Raw genomic sequence first — 24311 nt, 5'->3', positions numbered from 1 at the left:
AATGTTTCAGAGACTTTGCAACGCCTGTAAATGACCCCCTCTAAGCACCAACTGTGTGATTCCCTGAGAATTCATCTGTCTTGGTCCTGTACTAGCTTAAGCAGCTGTGACAGATACTCACAGCTGCCCCAGTGCTTCTCCTCCACATGTCGAATGCCTGTTACTTTCCTTTGCCTCTTAAGACCAGAACTCTGGGCTCCCCTTTTCTGACCATTCCCTGTCTGACCACTAGATTCTGCTTCCTCCCTCTGGTTGAAGCTACACGAAACACGTGCAGAAGCAAAAGTCCAGTACTGCCACGTCCCTTGCTTTCGCCTTTCATTGGAAGCTCTCAAAGAGCTTTGAACACTTACATGAATATCTCTGGGGGAATTCCTATCGGACATACTTTAAAGATGGGAAAACTGAGGCACAAGGGTCATGCCCAAGATCACAGGGTGAGTCAGTGGCAGAGCTGGGAATAGAACCCTGGAGTTCTGGCCCCCAGTCCTGTGCTTTAACTACAAGAGACACTCCCTCTTGTGGCCGCCTTGTTTTCCCTTTGGTTTTAATGTACTTTTCTGGCCCCCAGGGTTTATGAAATTGGGAAGATTATACAAATAACATTGCTTACAGAACAGGTTTCCTCCAAGCTCACCCAGGTGCAGTGCTGTTGGCAGACCTCGTATTGGCCGTAATGAAAACAGGGTGTCTGTTTTCTGAGAAACTAGGCAAAGCTGGAAATCCGAGACTTCCAGCACAGGCCGTAATTAAGTTTGATTTAGCAGATCTGTCCAACAAGGTCTGGCTCTCATTATGGACTAGTCTTTTGCATCTGATACTTACTCAGTAAATCCACCAGCTGCGTGTATCTGCTGTCAGAGGGGACGGGTGGAATAACTTATTCACCAGATTCGACTTGACAGATCCCGAAGTCGAAGTGTGTGGTCTTGCGCGCTGTTAGTGAAGTTCTATCATCCTTGGCCTGCTGGAGCCGCTACGTGAGGGGTTTAACTCCTCACTGGGTCTTTGGTTTTCCCAGGAACAGTTTCAAAGGTTGCTGCTTTGCATTTTACATTTGGGAGGGTTATTTCCCACATGATGATGATGCTGAGCTCCGACCTCAGGTGGCTTCTAAATAAGTAGCTGCCGTGACTTTGCATGTTCTGCGTTTAGTGCAAAGTGTGTTTGTAGCCTGCAGTTGTTAGTGAACTAAATTGCTTCACTTCCAGCATTTTGGCCTGGGCTGCTCATAGCAGACCAGGACTTGAGTTAGGCCTTTTTTATATTGTCTGTTTCATCCCATATCCATCGTCTCTCCCCTCTGGCTGTAAAACAAGCCCATCAAAGGCCTTCATCGGCACTGCCTGTCTAGAGTGTCTCTTCTTTCTGCTTAAGGCTCTATACTCGAGCTTCACAGCTGGGATTTTCAAAGCAGCTAAAGGGGAATTAGACTGGGGATTTCCAAAGGCAGGGTGTCTCTCTTGGGCTTGCAGGGAATGGACCTCAGTGGTTCTCTTCTACCTTTATGATCTTCGATTGGACTTGATATTGCTTTGACTGTCGGTATATTTACTCTACAGTTACTGGATGTTGTGTGCTATTGCTGTCTCTGCTGTGCAAGGATCTATCAAATCTATCAAAAGGATCTATCTTTATAAAAACCCAGAGTGGTAACATGTAGAAATTGATGCTCAATATTTAAACAGTCACTCCAGAGCAAGGCTCTCCTACAGCATCCGCAGGGTTTTTTAGGGTGGAGTTTTACATATTCAATGCCTGGGGTCTGGTTCTGATACTCAATCCGCCAACTAATGGCGGACCATTCTGAATGTTCCCTGTTGCCATGTTGCTCAAGCCATAGGTTCTATACCCCAGCCATATAGAACAGCTGATTATTTTGGACCCCAGCCATCTGGAGACTAGATGGATTTTTTTTTTTTTCCCCCCAGCCAGAATGATTTTATTCCAATCAGACTCACAATACACTTTGCTGCTCAGTCCTGCTGCTTTCTGTTCTTTCTAATGCCCTGTTCCTTGTTTTGTGTGTTGTCCATAATGAGTATAATGTCTTCAGGGCAAGTAACGGCCTTTACAGCCCCATGTTGGCACCATACTGATCACAAGTAAAGGATAGGAAGTGCACTCTGAAGCGCTGAGCCAGCAAACCCAACAGAGAGATGACGCATCCATCTTAGCAAATATTTCTCTTGTGAGCATTCAGCGTGAACATTTAATGGTGCATGGATCCAGTGCGTAAATCTCACTTGGCCTTTCTTGATGGGCAGCAGCACAAGGCTGGTGTGAAACCTAGAGCGGCTGTTATGAAAGCGAGGAAGATGAATTGGGTGGGACAGAATACGGGCGGAGGTCTTTATCCTCCGGCCTTCAAATGACTCAGCGGTCTGCATCGGTAGAGATGAGTGTGCCCTAGAGCCAGTGGATATCGAGCGGACACACAGAAAATCTGTTCCGTAGATAGTGCCCAAAGCCATTTTAACTCGGCAGAAGGCTTAGTTCACTGGGAACCTCTGGGATCCAGAGGACACACATTTCAGAGGGGTAGCTGTGTTAGTATCAGCAAAAACAGCGAGGTTTTTGTGGCCTTGTGGCACCTTTAGAGACTAACAAATTTATTTGGGCATAAGCTTTCATGGGCTAGAATCCACTTCATCAGATGCATGGAGTGGAAAATACAGGAGGAGGTATAAATACATGAAAAGATGGGAGTTGCCTTACTAAGTGTGAGGTCAGTCTAATGAGACAACTCAATTAACAGCAGGATACCAAGGGAGGAAAAATAACTTTTGTAGTGGTAATGAGGGTGGCCCATTTCAAACAGTTGACAAGAAGGTAACAGTGGGGGAAATTAGTATGGGGGAAATTAGGGTTAGGTTTTGTAATGACCCAACCACTCCCAGTCTTTATTCAGACCAAATCTGATGCTGTCCAGTTCACAAATTAATTCCAGTTCTGCAGTTTCATGTTGGAGTCTGTTTTTGAAGTTTTTTTTGTTGAAGAATTGCCACTTTTTTAGGTCTGTTATTGAGTGACCAGGGAGATTGAAGTGTTCTCCTACTGGTTATGAATGTTATCATTCCTGATGTCAGATTTGTGACACAAACACGCTGTGGCAAAGCCACGTGAACGTATGCCTTGTGTAGTGTGGAAATGAACCTTGGACCTCCATGCAAGAGTGCCAAATGGTTTTTTGGTTAAAACTCTTAAAAAGCTGTTAATCTCCCTTTTGCTAATGGAAACCGCACTCTCAGCACTTGACTCTTCCTGGGGCGGGGGAGAACTATCTTGCTTGGAAAACGCACCATCGTTACCACGGAGATCATCTTTGAACTCTTGGTGTTACTGCTGACGTAAATATGGGCAGACTTGCTTTCCAGGGCTGTTGGGTTTTGGGGAAGAAGAGCTGCAACCTCCTTTGCTATCCCAGACTGTCTCTGGCATTCCTGGGCCATCTCTAGTTGCCGAGTGAACTGATGCCAGGCGACTGGATTGTGATGGGTTAGTTCAGGAACTGGGACAAAACTCAAATGCGTTTAACGCTGTTAAGAGTTTTTGGGGTACTTGGACCAATAGGATGATAGCTTTCAAATGAGTGACAGGGTAGGTGGCGACTGGCTGGCTTACCTTTTGATGTCATAATCAACCCCCTTACTGGTTGGCTTATGGAGCGGAGAGGAGCAGCTCCAGTCACAGGCCATGTGCTGACTTCTTAGTTCAAGGGTTAGGAGCCTTATGTCTCCCCATAGCAACTTTTTGGTCTAGGAAGATCCTCTGTAAGAAATGGGGGGGACCTTTTAGACCATCATTGCCAGCTGCTCTTATACCCTGGAGATGTGAGTGGGGTTACCATCTTCCTGCGGGATCTGTTTGGTGAGGGACCGTGAAAGGACCTTTGTCCCAGTGCAGGGCCTTGTAAAAGGTTGCGGGTAAATGCAGGAACTTCATGAGTGCACAGGTACTCCTGTCTTTTTACCTCTGTGTACTGTGATAGCAACTACAGACCCAAACAAGGTCAGGGCTCCCCCCTCACTGGGCACTATGCTGACACCCCGGGCCCTGATGTGGAGAGCTTAGAGGCTAAATAGAGCATGTTCCCCTGAGGGGTGGATGGTGTCACATGACTCAGACCATTCGCACCTCTGAAACATTTTGATGTTGGTTGTGATCATGTTACATAATCTCCACAGCCATCCTCTAATGTTCCCGCACACCTGGCGTGTGTAGGAAAGACTGGAAGCCCACGGTAGCCCGGTGAATTCTGTCGGGCTCTAAAAGTCCTGTGTCTTGAGGATGCGTAAGTGACTCATTAAGACACCTGGAATTAAACCAGCACCTGAAGTTTTACAGTACCGGAATCAATGGATCCGGTTCTGGAATCCTGACTTAGGAGCAGAAGAGCTGTAGGGACGTGGGAATAACTTGGGCTATGCTATTCCTGTACTCCAGACGTTACAGGGCTCCTGTGTGAACTAGATCCCTGTCTCCATCTGGCTCTTCTGGGCACAGGGAACAGCTAACCGCAGACAGGGTGTGGCATGCTCACCGCTCGAGCATGCTTGCGAGAGGAGAAGCCGCACTTTAACCAAAGAACGGACACTAGGATCCCTGAGTACTGGGCAGGATGCCGGAGTTCAGGTGGCGCTGTGTAACCAGCTCGGGTTGACTGTAGTGCATGGGAACCTGCTGTTGGAGAAAGGGAATGGAAGCTGCCAAAGGGAATCCGTGAAATGGAGAGGATGATCGGGATGCAGTTCTGTGGGGGAAGAAACTTGAGAAATTAGCGCTAGGGTCAGGGCTGGAAGGGACCCTCCTCGGTCATCAGGTACAGTCCCCTGCGACCGCAGACATCCCATTCGTAAACATATCCAGCTGGGGTCTCGCTGTTGTTTTGTGCCGTGAGGATTTCCAGATGGCGTTCCTGTAGCGGGCAATGGCCCAGGGGCATCCGCTGCAGGGGCACTGTGCTATTCAAATTACCCTAGCGCCTTGAGACCCTGTCTGAGTTTGCCAGCTCATTGTGCCAGGCACGGCTCAGATATCTACTCAGGGACTGACAGAGCCTACGTAGCTGAGACGGGGTGGGAGGGGAAACGGCGGCAGAGAGAGGCAAAGTGACTTGCCCAAGATCACCCTGTGTCAGTGGCAGAGAGCGGAGCTAGAATCCTGGTGGTCTGAGCACATCTGATGCTTGTCCATAGGGTCCTGGGCGCTCGGTGCCTCCTCTGCCTTCTCACGCACAGACCCTTCGGTAGCGAGGACAAAAGAAGCAAGATGGGAAAAGCTGCAAGTGCAGAGGGATGAGTAATGCCTTGTGGGGGAGGGAAGTGTGCAATTGATGCTAGTTTTGCTCTCCCCCTGAGGAGCGATTCAATGCATGGAAGTGGGGCTGACAACAGGGCACCACACCCTATTGTGTAAGGGCTTGGAGCTGGCCTGCGAGCCCCTGGCTTAGCATGCAGCAGGCTCAGGTCTGTTTCCAACTCTCCGCATTGCAAAGAGGGACTTTAAACTCCCAGATCAGGCTCTGCCTTCAGAGGAGCAGAACATGAGTCTGTCCTTGCTTTCCTCCCGGTGTGATCCCCGCAGTTCTCTGCCTGCCCCTGATCTCCTTCCTTCTCTCTCTTTCCAGGGTTCTGGCGACGGTGATGAGCAATGGGGTATGATGTAGCCCGCTTTCAGGGGGATGTTGATGAAGACCTTATATGCCCCATCTGCAGTGGGGTCCTGGAGGAGCCAGTGCAGGTAGGTGCCAGAAAGAGCAATAACCAGTTCCTTTCCGCTGTCGTGATTGGCGAGATTTACAGGGGTGATTCCGTACTATGGTTTTATCCCCGTTCTAGCAAGTGCGGGTGGATGTTAAATGCACAGCCATGCATGTGTGAAAAGAGAAGCTTAATGTACAAGTGCAGCTCCGACCCTTCCGGTCGTTGCTTGAAAGTAGCGGCTTGCCAAAATCAGCCTAACCAGGGTTAAATTGCTGTAATCTAACACATACTGGTGGAAATCTGCTGAAAGCTGCTAGTATACGAACACCCTAGCTATTTCAATTCATCGCTTCTAAAATGCGACTGCCCCAACCTCGGCGGGCGTCTGAGACCTATCAGAGGCTTTGGAGCCGGCGTGTGCATCGGCATTTGATGGTGCTATATAAAAAAAACTTCTCCCGGCATTTTTGCATGCGGCGTGGTGTTAGGGTTAGCATTCACCCCGGCTTCTCGGAACTCCACCTGAACCAGCTGATCGCCAAACCAGCCGCCTTCCCGAAGTCTTGCTCCACACCAGCAGAAGAGAAGCTGTGTACTCCAGGGGCCTGAGCTGACAGCCTCTCCCCCATCTTTGTGGCCGTATCCAGCGCATTGAAAGGCCAAATTGTTTTGTTGCAGAGACTCGCGAAGTGGATCTTGGTGTATTTCCACTTGCTACCAGCAGGCTGGCAGGTCTCTCCCTTCACATTTGGAAGCGTGCTCCCCTGGGCACACATCTTCCGCCTGCTTTAGGAACGTGTCAGCCTGAGGTCTGCCAGGCAGCTGTGTGCAGCAGCCGCCAACGTTCATTAAACATTCTGACTTGACCCGCCTGCCAGGCGTGATAATCCATTGGGGGAGAGCAGGGCTCCAATCCCTGTTGGACGGATGCAGCTGAAACACCCCCCCCATCCCCCCCGCCACTGTCCTAGGAGGATACCACCTACCAGGCACCTAGAGTGGAGCCCAGGCTGACCCATGCTTGAAGGGGGAGACAACAGTTATGTTCCCAGCAGGAACTGCGGCTCTTGGAGATGCTGGAGTCAGTATGGATCCCATGACCTGCCCTCCATCCTGGCTCTTCAAAGCCCTCAGCAGCACGGGCTTTGAAATGTGAGGGACTTTGCTCCTTTGCGCCTGGGTCTGGGTGCACGAGGTGGTCCGGGTGCATGGGCTGCCCCGATGAGTGCTCCTGTTAAAAAACACCTCTGATCGTGCACGCGGGAGGTGCTCGTGCGTCCCCAGTGGGACCCACGCCGAGCACATCTGGGGAATCCCTGTTTCTGGAGGGTATCTGATGACCATTCTTTTCTAGCAGCAGCAAGATTCCGGGCTTGCCGAGTCTCCTCTCCCCCTGCCCTCCTCCCTGCCACCTGTTAGGAGCAAACGTTCGGCCCAGGAAAGCGGAGGGGGTCCAAATTGTGAACATTGCGATCCTTTGGCACGTCATTAATAGCTCAGTATGTTCAGCGCTGTCTTCTCCTCCAGCACGCGCACAATCCAAACGCGGGAGTCGCTTGCGCAGAGCCAGGCTAGCAGCAGTAGCCGGCGTGCCTCTTCCAGCCTTTCGCTGTGGGGAGCGGTGATTTTTGGCTCCCCGTCTTGGGAGCGTTCGTCTGAAATGCCTGTGAAGCCGCAGAGCGGTACAGCGGGTGGGTTGCTCTGGGTTCTGTACAGCGGGTGGCTGCTGTTACAGTGCGGAGCCCGAGGCCTAGCAGAGGTGGGCCTGTAGATAGTTACATAACAGCTCTTGCTGTGAGCTGTCGCTCTGTGTTTGGAGACAATTGCTGGGCCCAGGAAGGGAGGAATTGTTGCAGGAGGGAGGCTGGGAATACTGTGACCCTAACTGCACTGCTCCATACATAACATGCGCAGTGAGCAATCCTGACTGGGAAAAGCGTTTGCGTGGGTGGTCTAATGCTGGGCACGAGGGCTTAGACTTGTCCCTGGGGCTTGAATAGAGATCGTAGCAGCTGTCTCTTACAGGTGGTGGGAGGGTGAGGAGTCGTCCTTGCACCCGGGGCGGGGGGGGCGCTACCCATTCACCAACTTATTGGAGCGGGTTCAGAGTCAGGCCGTGTGTCAGCAGGATCACGGCAGTGCTGACGGTGTGTTATCACACAGCACCTGTGAACAAGGATTTTCAGACTCCAGATCCTTCCTGAGGTCCCTGTGACCTTATGCCTGACTGCGGCAGAGGTGTTGTTCCCTTTAGGAAGTGGATTCTTTCCCTGCCCCTGATTTGCATTGTCACCCGTGCAGGGACACGAGAGGATTTAGGGTTTGCCCTGTTACCCCCTTGGGCATTTTCGCAACTGGCGGAAAAAATCCTGAAATTGCCAGATAACCAGCCTAGGATCTGAGGGATAGCAGGAACTCCGGCAAAGCCTGGGGCCTGCTCTGAGCAACTCAAGTGATGTAACTATTTTTTTTTTTAAAAGGCCCGTTAGAGCGTGAGTGACAGTAACACAAAACTTTGCCATGAACAAATGCACTGCAGTGCGGCTAATGGAAAGTTGAGCCGCACAGGGACGTTCAGCTGGGACTCTTGATCAGCAGTGACTGCAATGCCAGTAAGTTGTGGGCAAAGTGCAAGTCACGACTCTTTGGTGGCTGAAGTGTTTTGCTGCTTGCTAAGCTGTCTGTGTTTTGGCAAAAATTAAATCTGAAGTTGCATCACCAGTAAACAATTTACTGTGACTGGGGAGGGTGGTGTAGTTCGTTCTCTACAGATCTTGCATCTATGACAGACACGTTCACTGCATTTTTCTCTGAACTGGTGTTGTGCAACTGACAGGAAGGACAAGGGGATGCAGGGGATGACCACATGGTAGGGCAGTAACACATTGCATGTCTAACAACTTCCATTCGCTCTGAACGCGAGTTGGTTGGTTTCTCAGTGGGCTAGAATGATGTAAATCCAGGCAAGTTTAAACCACTGACTTAAATTATTGATTTAAAGTAAAACATGCCGATTTAAATCAGGTTGATGCTAACTTAAACACATGCACCCATTGTACGTTTAGCGTAACACTTCATAATGAACTAAATTATAAATGCTGGATTTTAAATGTCAGAAGCAGGAGATTACTGAATTTTGCAAAACTTCTACGAGCAAAAGAACAAAATGCTGGAAATGTGAGTCTCTGACCCTGCCTCGGTGTTCCTACATTGTGTGCCTCGGTGTTTGTAGCAACAGATGCAAAAACTATGTTAACTGTTCTCTTAATGGCATGACGTCTGTCCCTTCAAAATGATTTTCAGTGTTAACAGTGAAAAGTTATATAACCGTTCAATATATTATTGATGTTATTATGAATGTTCATAAGTGGCAAAATGTTCAAAAATAGCCTGAAGTTAACATCCGAAGGGTGAGATTTTCAAAGCATAAAGGCCAGATGTTTAAAGGTATTTAAGCACCTAAGGGACATGGGTGTTCAAGTCCCATTGACTTCAAGCTGCGTTCCCTGATGGAGGAGCGTAGTCTAGCAGAAGCATTCACCTTTCTTGGCATGTGGAAGTTTGATCTAGTGGAAGGTGCTGTTAGTTGCAGATACAGCACAAGCTGTTTGCATATCCACATTTGAGTTTGTGGTGGCCTGGAAGTCAGGGTGTTTATGAAGCTCCAGAATAGTCTCTTGCTGTAGAGAGGGGCCTAAAAATGTGAAATTCTTGGCAGAAAATAAATCGAGGTAAAATCTGAAATTCAGGTAACAATTCTGACCCTAATTAAAACCTCCGCTTTAGCAATTTCAGACTGTCCAGTGGGGAGAAAGTAAAGAACGAGCAACATGTTAAAAATGGATTGGAATTTTGTAAATGTTCTAAATAAAAGCACTTTTTAAAAAAATCAGAACTTTATCCAGCTTGGCCCCTGATTTCCTTTCCAAGAGAGCTGAGCCGCCCGCCTCTCCCAGGGAAGTCAGGGGGCTTTGGGATTTCTCAGTCCGTCCTGAAGATGAGACTTCTGATCTTTCGGACACCCCTCGTGTGATGGCCAAGTACAGCACTCGACCGGCTCTATGGCACCGAAATTAACCGTCGTATCCAAGGCCACCCAGCAAGTCCACATTGCACTGCACGGAGTAAATTCAGGAATCTGGACTCGCCATGTCCTGCCTCTCAGGGAGCGTCCCAGTCTAGTTACCTGGCACCTCTGCGTTCGCGTCCTTGCCCTGGCTGGGAAGGGGCTGTTCGTATGCCTGAAGGAGGGGCGTGGTACGGCACAGCTGGGCTAGCACCATTTCCAGGGGGAAAAGAAATCGGTTTGTTGTGGTTGGAGAAGCCCTCCTAGAAAGCTCCTAGCGACACAAGTATGTAAACAGGATCCTGGCCAGCCTGGTGTTGCCACGGCCTGTTAAACTGACGCCCGGAACAGGGGCTCCCTGGTAACGGCTACAACCCCGGCAACCAAACGTTCCAGTGTCGCAGAGACTCCCGGTGCTGAGTGCCGGGAGCCGACTCTCCAGTGCGGTTTGGGTTCTGCTCTGACTTGTGTCTGTCTATTTCCCGGGGGCAGGAGGAGTTAGCAGAGTTAATGGGAAAGATTTCAGCCCGCGCTGCAGAGAGCTGGTTCTCAGTCTCGCTGCAGTGAGACACGCTGTTAACCAAGGGCGAGAGCAGGGCCTCGGGTCGGGGGCAGTGACCTAGGCGGGTGCAAAGGCCAGCAGAGCAAATAGATCATGAAGGGGAGCCAGAGCCACCAGGCCAACCAGAGTAAAATCTGGAACTGAGGGTCTTCTTCCCCCTACTTCCAAAAATATTCCTACCGACGGGAGAGGGGTTGGGGCCAGCTCCCCTCCCTGGGGTGTCCAAGCCAAACCTGCCTGGGGCTGCGAGCCCACGTGCCAGGTCACAAACCCACTCAATTCGGGGGCCTTCTCAAATGGAGGGTTTGGGGCAAGGGTTTGGACCCTTCCTCCTGCCCTGGGCCGCCCTGCAGAGTCCAATGAGACCATGATGGGAAGCAGTCAGTTCCACCCTCAGCAGCGGGGAGCTTTCCATTGTGCCACGCCCTGCACTCACTCTGTTGTCTTCTAGTAACCGCAGCTGCCTTCATTTTCCAAGGTGGTGAGGCCAGTGAGCCGGGGTGTCTAATGGGTCTAGATCAGTGTCACTGAAGGGTGCTTCTGGAAACGTTACGAATGATGCTATTGAATGGGCTGAGGAAGGCTAATGCAAGAACTGCCCCCCAAGCGTTCTGCCCGCTGGGTACTTCGGGGCTTGCTGGCCTCCAGGCAGTGGAGTTCTTCTCTCGGCCCAGTGTCCTGCAGCTTTTGGACAGATTTAACCCTTGACCGTCTGACCCACCCCTGTGTGGACTTGCAGCTCTGGATTTCTGCTTTCCGGAGGAGGAGCTGATGTGTTTCTTGCCCCTAAACGTAACACTTGTACAACTGTAACTTAAGCCCAGTGACAGCTTTCGCCTTCCTGCTGCAGTCCTTGTAACACCCCGCTGGGTAAATACAGTGAAGTACCATTCTAAACTGCTCCTGAAAAATGCATCCATTTAGCATGCCAACCCTTCCTGGCCGTCAAGCCTGCATTTAAAGAGACAGTAGCATCTAGTGGGTGGAGCGGGGCAGCATGTGACAGCTCTTGCGCTATGCTCAGGGCTTTGCGAGCTGTGGGATGGATGGGGGGAGGGTTTCCTCACCTCCCAGGCATGGTTGAGAGGCGGGATGGACGATATTTGCAGGCCTGGTGAAAGGTGCCGGCTTTGCCCATCTGCCCTGGGCTTTTGCGGGCGGAGAACAAGGCTGGGGGTCGGGGTAAGTCACTGCATCCTGCGGTTCCTTCCCCATGCAGGCTCCGCATTGTGAGCACGCCTTCTGCAACGCCTGCATCACCCAGTGGTTCTCCCAGCAGCAGACCTGCCCCGTGGACCGCAGCGTCGTCACTGTGGCCCACCTCCGCCCCGTCCCCCGGATTATGCGGAACATGCTCTCCAAGCTGCAGATCACGTGCGACAACGCTGTTTTCGGCTGCACGGCGGTCGTGCGACTCGACAACCTGATGTCTCACCTCAGTGACTGCGAACATAACCCAAAGCGGCCGGTGACGTGCGAGCAAGGATGTGGGTGAGGATTATTCTTGCTGGATTGTTTCCTGGGGCTGAAGGGGACCGGGGAGGGCCTGGCTCAAGTTTTAAAGGCACTGAGGCCTCGAGTAACTTGGCCTGAGGGTTATACTCTCAGACAGCCTGCTCCTGGGGGTGAGGCCAGACTTGTAGCCACCCGTGAGGCAGCGACAGAGCTGGGGAGAAAGCTGATCTCCCCCCCCCCAGGCTGGGAGTGCACAGGGCTCGGTAGATGCCAGCGGTGCTCCGCAGGGGAGGGCTATCTAGGCTTGGCCATCACAGCTCAGTCTCTGAGCCTGCTGGCAGCTGGTGTCTTGCTTGTCTTTAAACTTCATTTTACCTGCCCTGGATTTCCAGCCCTGGAGACTGGGGGCGACTTTCCTAAGGTCCAGGTGGCAGTTAGGAACCTAAGTCAGTGAGACATCTAACCTCGTATACACGGAACAAGGTGTAGCATGAGCAGCACCTCCTACCCACGCCCGCTTCCCCCAGGTCGGCTGGAGCAGGGCAGTCGGTCTCCGGCCTCAGTTTCTCTGTGAGTTGTTGGCTGGGTATTATGATGCATGAGCTGTGCGGAGACCATTGGCTGTCCAGTGGGGAGGGGGCTAGTGATCCCAGCTGATCCGGAGGTGAGTGGCTCCGTATAGTAGGTCTAGCTACTCCAGGGCCTTGTCTCCAGTGGTGGCCAGCACCAGACAATCAGAGAAGAGTGAAAGAACCCTGCAGTAAGATGTAGAATCACCCACCCCACTCCTCCCCTGACCTCATCCTGATCCCTAATGGTTAGATCAGTTTGAACCCTGACTCATGAGAGCTTAAGATCCCGTCCAAAACGCCTGTGGTTAATTATAATTCAGGCTAGTTTGATGTCTCGCTGCAAGTCCCCCACATTTCTGAGTTTGTCGTGGGAGTTGGGTGGGTTCTGATGCTCCTTGCTAATCCCGAGCCCTGGCCTGCTCTGTCTTCCCCTGCCATCCATTCTCTCTCTCCCTGCAGCTTGGAAATGCCCAAAGATGAGCTGCCGAATCACAACTGCATCAAGCACTTAAGGTCGGTGGTGCAGCAGCAGCAGACGAGAATTGCCGAGCTGGAGAAGACTTCAGCGGAGCACAAGCATCAGCTAGCTGAGCAGGTAGCCGCTTTCATGTGGGTGTCCATGGGTGGGGTTCTAGTCTGCTCCGGCCTTCTAGGCTAACAGCTTCTCTTGCCGGGTGGACTCTTACCTGGCACAAATATTGGACAAATGAATCCGATGGTTAAAAAACAAAGGCAACTTGGTAGACCACTAGCTTCTAGCACATGCAGTGTCTGTTTGAATGGGAGCTTCCTCTCCCAGCTCCAGGCTGTTTGTCCCACGTCGAAATCCTTGTCCCGTGGGGTCCCCTCCCAGCGGGAGCGTTGTGCTCCGAGCTCACAGGATTCGGACGCGGGGGAGGATGGCAGCACTCCAGGTACTCTGACCTCGGTCTGTTCCATGAGCTTTGAGGCTCCCCCGGCGGGCCCACTGGGACACGGAGAATGAGCAGGAAAAATAGTGAAGGGTTAATTTTTTAAAAACTCTGCTTCCACCACCTGAGTGTTAATGAGACAGCCAGGTCCCCTGCTGCTGTCCCGTGTGGGGCTGTACATAACAAACCTTCTGTTCAGTGCCTGGATTGCAACCCATTCCCAGCCCTACTTACCTGCGGGAAGTGGGGAGGGCAGGTCTGTGTGTGTGAGGGACTCCTGCCTGTTGCAGACATCTCTCCATTTGCCCTCCCTCTTGCAGAAACGGGACATCCAGCTGCTGAAGGCCTACATGCGAGCCATCCGCAGCGTCAACCCCAACCTGCAGAACCTGGAAGAGACCATTGAATACAATGAAATCCTAGAGTAAGTGCCGCTGGTAACGCACAATCCCAGTTACAATGGGGGCATGCCTCGGTGAGTAGGTGTTCGGGAGGCAGACGCAGGGGACTGATGCGTCAGCTCAGCTGGCAAGACTTGGGAACAGTCATTAAATCCCCCCAGCAGATTCAGGACCAAGCTAAGCGAGCCACAAGAAAACCCATAATCTTAAAGCAAGCAGGACGTCGCTAAGGACGTTGTGCTAGAGACCGAAGTCTGGCGAATCAGCCCTGTTCATGTTACAGGTCCCACCAGCTGTAAAATTCTGTACCTGCAGCCAGTTCGAAACCAGTGAGCTGCTGGCCCATGTCCTGCCCATGAAAATGGGGCTGGAAGAAATGGCTCTGGAGCTGATCCTTGCACTGTACCTTGCACCGGACAGATGGGAACTGGTGGAAGGGTCAACTCAGCACAGCTCAGGAAAACTGAATTAACCAGAGTTAATAAAACGGCATCAAAAGAACAGGGAGAAGCTTTACTCCAGGGGTTCTCGGACATGGACGTGGGTGGTCACTGGAATTCTGGTGCATCTGCTGCTTGGACATGGAAGCCTCCTCAGGTGCCTGGAAAGCTGGAAAATTGCAGCTTCTCTCCCCGCCACATCTGCTGCCATCGGAGGTTAACACTGTCCTGGGCAGGGGTGGATGCTAAATGGTCATGGTGGGTCTGAGGCTGGAGGGAAGCAAGCCCATGAAGAACTTTGAAGGCCATCTTGGGTAGCTGGGAAGCCAGAGATGTGGCCCCACTTTCTGGAGCAAGACCTTGGGAACATGCTTGGCTGGCTCACGTAGGGTGGACCAGAGAGAGGACTTTCATTCATCGCCAAGTTGCAGTTACGGCCTGGAAAAGGAGTTTGATGGGAAGGAGGTTCTGTGAAGGGGGCGAGGGAGGGGCCGTGATTTAAGGTCCAGAAGAACTCCGAGGCCTCTGACTTCAGGAGCAACTTACTGTGAGTTAAGGAGAAAGGAGGAGAGCAGGGACATAGGGCAAAGGGCTCTGTATTGACAGACGTCCGTCCCTGAAGCAGTTAGTACTAGGAAGTTGTGGGGTAGCCAGATGTCCCTCCAACATTGCTTTTAGCTACTTGAGTCTGGCAGGTTGTTTTCTGTCATGGGCATGATCTCTAACTGCATCGGTTTCTGTGCCATGTTCTCCTTCCAGCCTCATCCCTTCTCTCCACCAGAAGAGGGTGCAACCCCAGCGGTGCCCGAGGGAGCGGCTGGCTCTAACATCCATTCTCCACTAGGTTTTATGAAAGAAAGCTGGTGGGTTTTCTGGATCCATCCCAATTTCACCCAGAGGGGGCACCTGAGTTCTCTGGCACTGCCCTTTCTGAGACCTTTATAAGCTGGCTCTATATTCTGTAGACACCCCAGAAACTCTGACAATCTTTGATGTGGCCAGCCTGCCTCTGAGGATCATGCTGAAGTAGCCATCTTGCATGTCTCGTTCTCTGGCAGAGCAGTCCCTGCCTGCCTGTTAGCACTTACTGTCTCCTGGGTGCCCCTGTATTTTACCCATGGTGTCTTGGTGTCTTACAGGTGGGTGAACTCCTTGCAGCCTGCCCGGGTGACGCGATGGGGCGGGATGATCTCCACGCCGGATGCTGTGCTCCAGGCGGTCATCAAGCGCTCGCTGGTGGAAAGCGGGTGCCCCACCTCCATCATCAACGAGCTGATCGAGAACGCCCACGAGCGGAACTGGCCGCAGGGCCTGGCCACCCTGGAAACGCGCCAGATGAACCGGCGCTATTACGAGAACTACGTGGCCAAGCGCATCCCCGGCAAGCAGGCCGTGGTGGTGATGGCCTGCGAGAACCAGCACATGGGGGAGGACATGGTGCTCGAGCCGGGGCTGGTGATGATATTTGCACACGGAGTGGAGGAGATCTAAAGACTTTTAAAGAGAGAGAAACATTTTGTGCTTGAAAAAAAATAACTTGTCTAAGCCGCTGACTCTTCTCCCCGCCCCCGTCAGTCACAGCATTATATCAGGGCATTATTCCTCCAAGCGTGTGGCTCGTAATTTAAAAAGCGATTAAAGGCCTCTGGCAAACGCTCCCTCGTCACGCTGGGCAGTCACCCAGCATCAAATGCAAAATGCGGTTTGCCTCTTGCAGCAGATCCGCCTCCCAGTCCAGTGTCCGTGTGGCTTCTAACTGGCTTCGAAAAGCACACAGCCCCTCGAAACCACTGCGGGCTTTAGAGCAGGCCTGCTGCAGCCTGAAAGCTGACACCTCTGCCATCGTCCTGGCCTCCTGGCGTAGTCCAGACCAAACGGGCCAGCGGATCTCGGCATGGTGCTGCTCTGGGGTGACCCAACCGCACAGTGTTCACATCTGCACCGAAGCTTTATTTTTCCCCACCACCCCCATCCCGGTTTCTTTCCTCACTCTGAGGCACCTGTGTGAAAGCCACAGCTCTCCAGCCGGGCTCACGTATGCCCGCGTGGTGTGCGGGACTGTAAAGGCAGGTCTCGCTTTGCAGCCTTTGGTGGGAGGTGGGAAGGGGGATCCTGCTCAGATCGCTGATGGTTCAGCCGGGGGGCTAAGCTGCAGACACGAGTGATGCCAAATAACCACCCCCTTCTCCCCACAAGTGAGTAGTGAGTTCAACATAACTGCGTTTTGCAGCCAAACAGCTGAGCCATCGAGCAAATGCGCTCTGGAGCTTGGCCATGTGGCCTTATGCTGCGTTGGGGAGAAACCCGGCTTCACGGGGGAATTCGAAGTGGAACTAAACTCTTTCCTTGGACAGCCCTCCCACTCTGAGCCTACCGGACGCTCTGAGCGAGGAGACGGACTCCAGAAGCCTGTTATGTGGACAGCCTCTCTACCTGCCAGTGAAGGTAGAGAGCCTCCACTTCTTGCCCAGAACCTAGATTCAGCTGTCCTGTTTGTGTGTGCGTTGAACAGTCGACAAAGAGCTTTATGTATTTTTTCAGACACTTGTGATTGTGATTCGGTTTTTTTGTACCTTTTTTTTTGCCTTGTTTGTATTTTTTCCCTTTTTATTTTATTTTTTAAATACAGTGGCCAGAAATGCTGCCAGGTTCAATTAAGTTTATTTGTCGGGAATTTAATTTATTTGCATTTGTGGGATTTTTTTGCGGGGGGGGGTGGGGGTTGGTTTTTGTTCCTTTCTTTCAGTGTTTGTCTTGCCTGGAGACTTTGTTTCCTCTTTAGTTCATTGTTTTGTGCCCAAGGTGGCTGCGTGTGGGACAGGGAGTGAATTGTCAATAAATAAGAGGTTCTGATTGCTTTAATCCAGACCTTGACACTACCATCCCTTTGGAGACTACTTGCATCTCTTTGGTCCTCTGAATAGCTTGAGCCTCCCCAGCTGCTAGCCAGAAGCTGGGAATAGGGCAACATAAATTGGCCGGGTAAGAGTTTGAATTCCCAGTTAACTGCTCCACAAACAAGCACCTCTCCTGGGTTCCCGTTCAGTCGGTCAACAGCGGAGCTCCCTCCGCCGCTGGCAAGGACTCGTACTGAGATCAGACCCCCCCATCCCTCTGCCCCAGCTGTCTGCCGTACCCTGCCCCAGCTGGCAGAGCAGCCCTGCAAAAGTGAGAGTTCTTGGAGACCATCTTCAGGGGCAGCAGCTGTCCAGTGGGTGATTACCCCACAGACCATCTCCATTGCTGAAATGGGAGCCTGCCCAGATGTAGGCTCCGTAAGAACTGTTTCCCATCATGCCTCACTCTGATTGGCCTTGGTCAGCCCAGCTGTATGACGCTAGAGAAAGGTAGAGGGTGGCTGAGGGTCTTGGAGGGAGCTAGAAGTGTCTCCCGGTGCTCTGAGCAGAGGAGGCCTCCCCTCGCCCAGCTGCCTGTTACAAAGGTGTGTCCCCTTTTCTTCTGGTCCTGGAGCTGCAACGCAGACCATGGGCAGGGAGACACTGCATGAGAACTATTGCTCTCGAGCCGCAGCAGCGGGTTTTGTTTCACGCTGTCCAGATACTGTTTCCAGTTTCCCTCCACTGTTTGGTGGACATCGGGGAAGCCTTTGCGTCCTGCTTTAGAGGCTCTGTAAACTGCAGCAGGAGTTCAGTTTGGCATTCACCTTTACCACCTGGCCTGCCTGGGCGGAGTTTTTAGGGTCCTTCTTTTAAAGCATTTTTGTTTCTCTTTCAACTGGCAAATTTGCTCATGTGGGTTGGTTTGTTTTTGTTTTAATGCAGCATATTTCTTGACGAAATCCAGCTAGTTCTCTGTTTCAGGACATGGTTTGGCTTTCCCCCTGCAGTTGTAGAAGCTCTTTGTTGGGTAACTTCATAGTTTTCCGTGTGTCTCGTATCCTACGTTACAAGCATTTGGCGTGTTCTTCAGAAGTCGGATCAGTTTGAGGTATGGAGCGGGTTGTGTTTGAACTCACGTCTCGATGATGACGTGTGTAGAAGGGGAATTATTGGGTGGGAGCTCTGCCCAACCCAGACCCTTATGCTCAGGAATTAGAAAAAGCTGCTAAATCCAACCTGGTAACTGTATCTGGCTAGCTGTTCTCTTTTAAAAAAACAAAACTGATTCCCCGCCTCCACTAGACCCTTCGCTTCCAGAGATGGCCTCTGTCTCCTTTCCATTGGAGGAACTGGGTGCTCAGAAATCAGACTAGACTTGCAATGGTGTCTTCGCTGGTTGTGTCTTGTGTGTGCTGTTTAATTGTGTTGACTGCACTAATAAACTGCCTTTTCTTGACTCTCCAACCCTTCATTCTGATCTCCGGGGGCTCTCTCCTGCATGGAAACCCTGCAAAACCTGCTTCTGCTTTTCCGTGACCTTTCCTTGCCAGCTGCCTGCAGTTCACACCTTGCTGTAAACTCTCTACAGACTTCTACCACTGGAAATGACCCTACAACTGAGCCTCTGCCTAATAGCTATGCAAGTCCCTTGTTCTGGTGCCAGCTAGAAACCAGTATCGGCCCTGCACCGCGGCTGGAGTCCCACAGCATGAGCACTCCTGGAAGGGTTATTACTCTGCTGCACAAAGGAATCCCAGAAAATACCCTGGAGGGGGGGGGGGGGGGCTGTGTTCCAGCTGACACCATCCTGAGCGCTTGACGAGCCTGGCCTTTCATTGGGGTTTTGCAAGAATCTGATGCAGGGACAGCTGGGCTCTGCTCTGCTAACAAAAATCCTTCAGCTGATCCAACCAGGTGACTTGCTGCAGGGCCACTTCGGTAGCTCACAAAGCCCTGGGGGGTTTTCTGTTGGATGAGCCTCTAGACGGGAGGTTAACCCCATATGCAAGGGGCTGGGGCAAGCTTGCTGATGGCCCGAAATTGACGGACTCCTCAGGAAGTCTTCCCCCCCCTCCCCCTCAGCTAGGGCCAGCCCACAGCATTTCAGGGGGGTAGGGACGAGTTTATTTGGGGAAGAGAGCATTTGACTGTTGTGTTCACATGGCCCCCGGTCCTGCCAGACCTGAGCTTGTGTTCGTCACAAAACTGGCTTCTCTGTAAGCTCCGTCTGCTTCGCCACTGAACGGTCCCCTCCGCGCTCCTGCCCCGGGTTTGGGCTCCGTCCCCCAGGGTGTTCAGCAGTAGCGTGTTTGGACGTGGCGGCTGCACCCCTTCCCTCCAGGGCGTTCATATCCACAGCTGGGCTCTCTCTTCTCTTAGCTCTGGCTTGACGGGTTAGCTGCCAATCTTTCATTTTGGAGAGAAGCGGCTCTGCTGCCTTCACCCTCTCCTAGCGTTTCCCCGAGAGTGGCGTGCACCCCCACCAGCAGCCCGGAAGTGCTGCCACTCGCTGCCTGGGTTTGCAGAGAGCCTGAAACAACGGCTCTGAGGTGGAATTACCCCCAGTCAGCCCAACGGTGCTAATTCAGAGGCCAGTAGGGATACTGTAAATGTCCCCATTCTTGCAGGCAGTGAAAGAGTTCTCAGCGGGGAGGAAAGATCTGCTTTGCAAGGCTCTGTTCCGGCAGGAGCCCCTGGCTGCCAGCACTTATCCAGGACCCAGCCCAGATTGGAGGCTACGCTGCTCAAGCCATTGCAAAGTTAGCAGCAGGAGTGTCCTAGGGTGGGGAGGAGGGGGATGGGGGCATGGCGGGCTGGGACTGGACCTTTTGCTTATACTTTAGGGAAGCGTGTGTGTGAATTCTCCTGCTTATTCTTAAGCCTCAAGTATCAGGAAGGCCGAGTCTGCCTGGCTCTGATGGATGGTTTGCTGGATGTGGGAGTCCTTTCCCGAGAGGTGGGAGGGGGTGGTGGTGAATCTTTGACCAACCCCCCCCTTCTCCAAGCATTCGACAGGTCTCTGAGTGCAACAGGTGTTGGCAAAAGCATCATTTTGAAATAGTCTGAATAAAGCTTGTTCCCCAGCCCTTGCGGTCGGGTCGGCTCCCCACCTGGCTCCCCCTAGGGCTCAGGGGCAAACAGCCGAAATGTTTAACACAACCTCTCCGCCACTCAGGAGCCCTAACAGGCTTCCCACCCCAAAAAGACGGGTGGGGGGGGGGTTTAAATACAAACTCCCTCCCCCTCCCTTTCATGTCTGTCCCCTTTCATGAGTAACTCAGCCTCTGGGAGCCTAGTTCCGTCCCAGGGCCGTTCTGTGATGGAATCTGTCCCCAAGATGTTGGAATTGCTCCTTCTGCCCCGTGATGGGCTCTAGGTGACTTTATTCTGGAAGCAGAGGCCCACAGGCCTGCTGCCATCGGCGCCTTCGTCCCGAGCTGCCGTTACCCTCTGCGCGGCGAGAGATCCCCCGCACTAGCGCTGGACAGGGAGATTTCAGCAAACCAATAAAGTGCCTGAAACCACTATTGCTTATTGCTAAAAGCAGCCACGGCAGCAGGCCGTAACGGGGGCACGCAGCAGCCTCATGAAAGAACCTGGGTACCAGCCCCTTAGTCTTCCATATGCTTCCTTGGGGCCCTGCGTGCTCTGGGGCTGGGGGAGGAGAGCAGGGGCTGGCCCCAATCCACTGTCTGCTCTGCACCCTTCCCCCTCTGTGGTCCTGGCTTTATTCCAGCGGCCGGGTGGGGTCCCCCCCATGAGGACCAGTTCTGGTGCACACTGGTTCCCGAGGCTGCGGGCTGGAAGGATGATGCGACGGGTTCTGCGCTTGTTCAAACGGCCTCCGGCTCTTCCGGGCACCAGGCTGACAGCGTCTAGTTCCTCTGTTTCCTCCCGCACCCAACACCCGTGCAGCTGGGCAGCCAGGCCAGACGCTCTTCAGGCCCCTTCCTCCTGCGATCGGGCTGGGTTCTGCTGGCTGCAGCCGGCATCCGCTTTCCCTCCGGCGCTTTGCGACACCAGAAGTACCGCCGTCATCTCCTTCTCCAGCTTGGGCCTCTGAGTGTTTTGCGAGAGGGGGAAGCCTCATTAAATGCTCCCCGCAGGACGGCGGGTTCTGTCTTGAATCTCCCAAGCCCCTGTCCCTTGACCGTCCTTCCCCTGCACTGTTCCAACTGTCCCCGTGCTTGGGGGGGAGCATGGCAGCTGGTTAAGCCATGCCCAGCACCATCCAGGGGCAGGATGGGTTTGTACAGAGCGTGGGCCACAGGAGGCCAGGCCCAGGATGGGGCTCCGAGGTGCTGGAGCAGTGACCATCAGGCCACGTGCGGGTTCAGCAGCATTGGGACGGGGGTGGAATCTTAGCCGGGGTTCCTGGGGAAGCGTCATGGGCCAGCAAACGACCGGGAGTGGCGAGGGGTCAGGCGGCATCTCCGCATAGTCCCGTTTTTCTCTGCCTTGGCCTGGAGGGTCCCTTCTGCGCAACGTCACCACGCAGGAAAGCAACAAACCGGCCTTTGCTTACAGGATGGGACGCTCCTGCCCCTCCCAGGAAATGCCCACCGGCTTCTAAGCCTTGTGACCAGCAGCTTGTTCTGTCTTTCCCCTCCTCCAGCCGGGCCTAGGAGGCACCCGGCAAACGCCTGCAGGGTGGGCGAGAGCCTATTGTCCCGGGGTCCCAAACATGCCCCATCTACTGACGCTAGACGGGCAGAATTCACTTTATTTGATCGTTTTGAGGGAGAATATTGCTGATTTTAGCTCTTTGATTTTTTATCAATTTTTTTTTTTAAATTTTCAGTTGCACAAAATTCTGGGTCTTTAGCATTTTTTTACGTTGATTTAAATTTGCTGGGAACTTATGGCAGGGAGAGGTCAGGACCTAATGATGGAATGAGGTTCAAAAAGCTTCCAGAGCGTTTTGTCACTGTCACGTCTCGAAACACACCGGAAGTCACCCTGCTACCTTCTCGAGCAGCGTTTCTCTCACTTTGCTGCTGTGTGAACTGGTTTGGGGGCAGGTTGTGAGTGCTCTGAAACAGACGAGCCCGCTCTTACCCATCCAAATCTAACCCCAGTCACCGTGACGCGCGTAGCCTGGGCTCTACGTGTCCTGCCAAAGGCTAGGAGTGCGGGGAAGGTGCAACCATGGGCTCTGCCTAAGGCCCGGGGAGCTGGTTCTGTGGCTGGAGTAGACAGACAATCCTTAGCACTAAGGGCTTGGGGAAATTGACCGCCGGCCAGGCCCACGGGTCCCCATGTGCCTTCAGGGGAGAGCTGCTGGCGTTTCATGGTTACAAGGGTCACCAAGGCCCCCCGTGGCTCCCTCGTCTTGCATGGCTCGTAGGTGTCCAATTTCTTCTCCCCGTTTCGGTCTCTGCTCTGCTAATGATCAGCCTGGGCCTGGCAGGGTGCCCCGGCGGCCGGGGGGAGCGGGTGCATTTACTTCCCTTCTTCTAGCTCCAGAAGAAGAAAGGCGAGGCCTAATCCAGCGTCAAGAGACCTGGCTCTGCTGCTACCCTGTGACCCTGGGCACCTTGCTGCTGTTTTCTGTGCCTCTGTTTCTCCTCCCACCCTGGGGTCTGGTTGCTGTAGATGGTAAGCAACCCAGGGCAGGGACGCCCTCCACACTACGTACAGCACCCTGCACCTCTGATGGCTGTTGGGGCTTCTAGCCACTGTTGTGATGCTGCTGGGTGGGGGGCGGGCATGTAGCAGCTTGTACCCCCATCTCATTTCCCCCGCCCCTTTGCTGTCTGCTCATGTGGCTGGGGGGCAGGGAGTGCTAATTGCCATGCACCACACGGCTGACTCCACCTCTTGTGTCTCATCACAGGCTGTTGGCTCCCGTGGGTGGGGCCTGGCTTTGTTATGGGGGGCGGGGGTAGTGCTTAATTTGTGCCAGGGCTGACCCCTGGCACCTCCAGGCCCGGCAGTTCAGAGCCCCGGCACCTCTGGACGTGCTGCAGCAGTTGTGGACGTAAAAAAAATCCTCGAGCCCTGGCTGCTCTTTCATTACGAATTCAGCACTGGGGGGCTGCCGATCCCTTCTTGGAGCTTTTCTGTGATGCTGCGATACCCGCATGACTGTCAGCTCACCCAGCCTCAGCCAGCTGCCATCCTGCCACCAGCCATGCTCCTCCAGCAGGCCGCCAACCCTCTGGGAGGAGCCGGATCTCTCAGCCCAAGCAGGGAAATCCTCGGCGGCTCAATGGTGTGAGGCTGGACTGGACCAGACGCTAGATGGCTCCAACGCTGGGCTACAAATGAATGAGAATCGCCCTGGACGCTGGCACCAACAAGCTCCTAGCTTGGACTCGGCTTTATTTTCCTTGGTTTTAATTTGTCCAAAGTGGCCCCGAGCTGCTGAAAATGGCCTAGCGGAAAGGGTGGCGGGGGGCCGGGATACCAGCCTGTGAAGCTTGTGCTCGGAGCTATGGGGGCAGGTTGGGCGCCCGACTCCATGGGCTGCTGAGAGCTCTTTGAACTGGGCAGGGTGGGGAGACGCCACCCCAGCCCACACCGTGACCCAGACCCTGCTTTCCAACAGGCCCTGTCCGGGGGGCTCTATGAGCCACCCACAAATAAAATACGTTGGGGGTGATGGGAGTGACCCCAGAGTCCTTATATTCGAATGCATTGGCTGACGTCTTCCGCTGCCCCCTACTGGGGGGCATAAACCATGCGAACCTCTGCTTCTCCGGGGAGATTCTCCCTGAGCTCAAGGGGCAGGTGCTGCGCCTGCGAGGGGCACGGTGGGGTGAGCCATGGTGTGGCCCTGCAGCCCGTGACGCTGAACTGGGTCAGAGCTGGCGCCAGGTCGCCCCTGGGAGCGGGAAGCGGTGCGGCAGCTGGGGGGGAGATTCAAACCCCTGTGGCCGGCGGGATCCCCACCCCGCACCCTGCCATCGCCCTGTTTGAACGCTGATTGGGCGGAGAATCCAAAGCGGGAGCTGGTTGGCTCTTGGGGGGCAGGGGCGGTGTCTGTGCTCTGGGCCTGTACAGCGCCTAGCACATCAGGCTCCCGGGTGTCTCCCGGTAGCGTCTAGAAGCCCCAGTCAATGAGTGAGGCGGAGCAGCTGCCCCACCCAACGTCCCACCCCCCCAGCCAAGTGCAACTGGAGCCTTGCCCCATTGGGCTGCCTTAGGGGGCCCTCTGCTGGCAGGATGGCGCTGCCAGGCTACCGCCCCCAGTTTGCCGTGGGTCCCAGTGACAGCCCGGGTTGGGCAGCTGTGACCGAGGTGGCTCCATGCCCAGGAGCCACGTACACGTGGGAAGGGGCCCTGCCTGGCCTGACAGCCGGGACAGACAGTGGGGGATAGGGAGGGGGGATTGCTCACTTTCTACTGATGGGGCAG

General features: G+C 53.5%; 1 protein-coding gene across 1 annotated transcript in view; it reads left to right on the top strand.

Annotated features, from left to right (window-relative positions):
* Window positions 1-18408, top strand: part of RNF41 (ring finger protein 41) — a 33827-nt gene extending 15419 nt beyond the window's left edge. The window contains exons 3-7 of the mRNA XM_084610258.1: window positions 5630-5742; window positions 11553-11824; window positions 12820-12955; window positions 13592-13695; window positions 15252-18408. Coding sequence (XP_084466384.1) covers window positions 5653-5742; window positions 11553-11824; window positions 12820-12955; window positions 13592-13695; window positions 15252-15603 — 954 coding nt within the window. The 5' untranslated portion in view covers window positions 5630-5652 and the 3' untranslated portion in view covers window positions 15604-18408. The remainder of the gene's footprint in view (window positions 1-5629; window positions 5743-11552; window positions 11825-12819; window positions 12956-13591; window positions 13696-15251) is intronic.
* Window positions 18409-24311: the final 5903 nt, after the last annotated feature.

This window comes from Lepidochelys olivacea (assembly GCF_965140295.1).
Source record: "Lepidochelys olivacea isolate rLepOli2 genome assembly, chromosome: 20".
NCBI lineage: Eukaryota > Metazoa > Chordata > Testudines > Cheloniidae > Lepidochelys > Lepidochelys olivacea.
The sequence above is the reverse complement of the archived record's forward strand: the minus strand, read 5'-3'. Positions and strand labels throughout refer to the sequence as shown.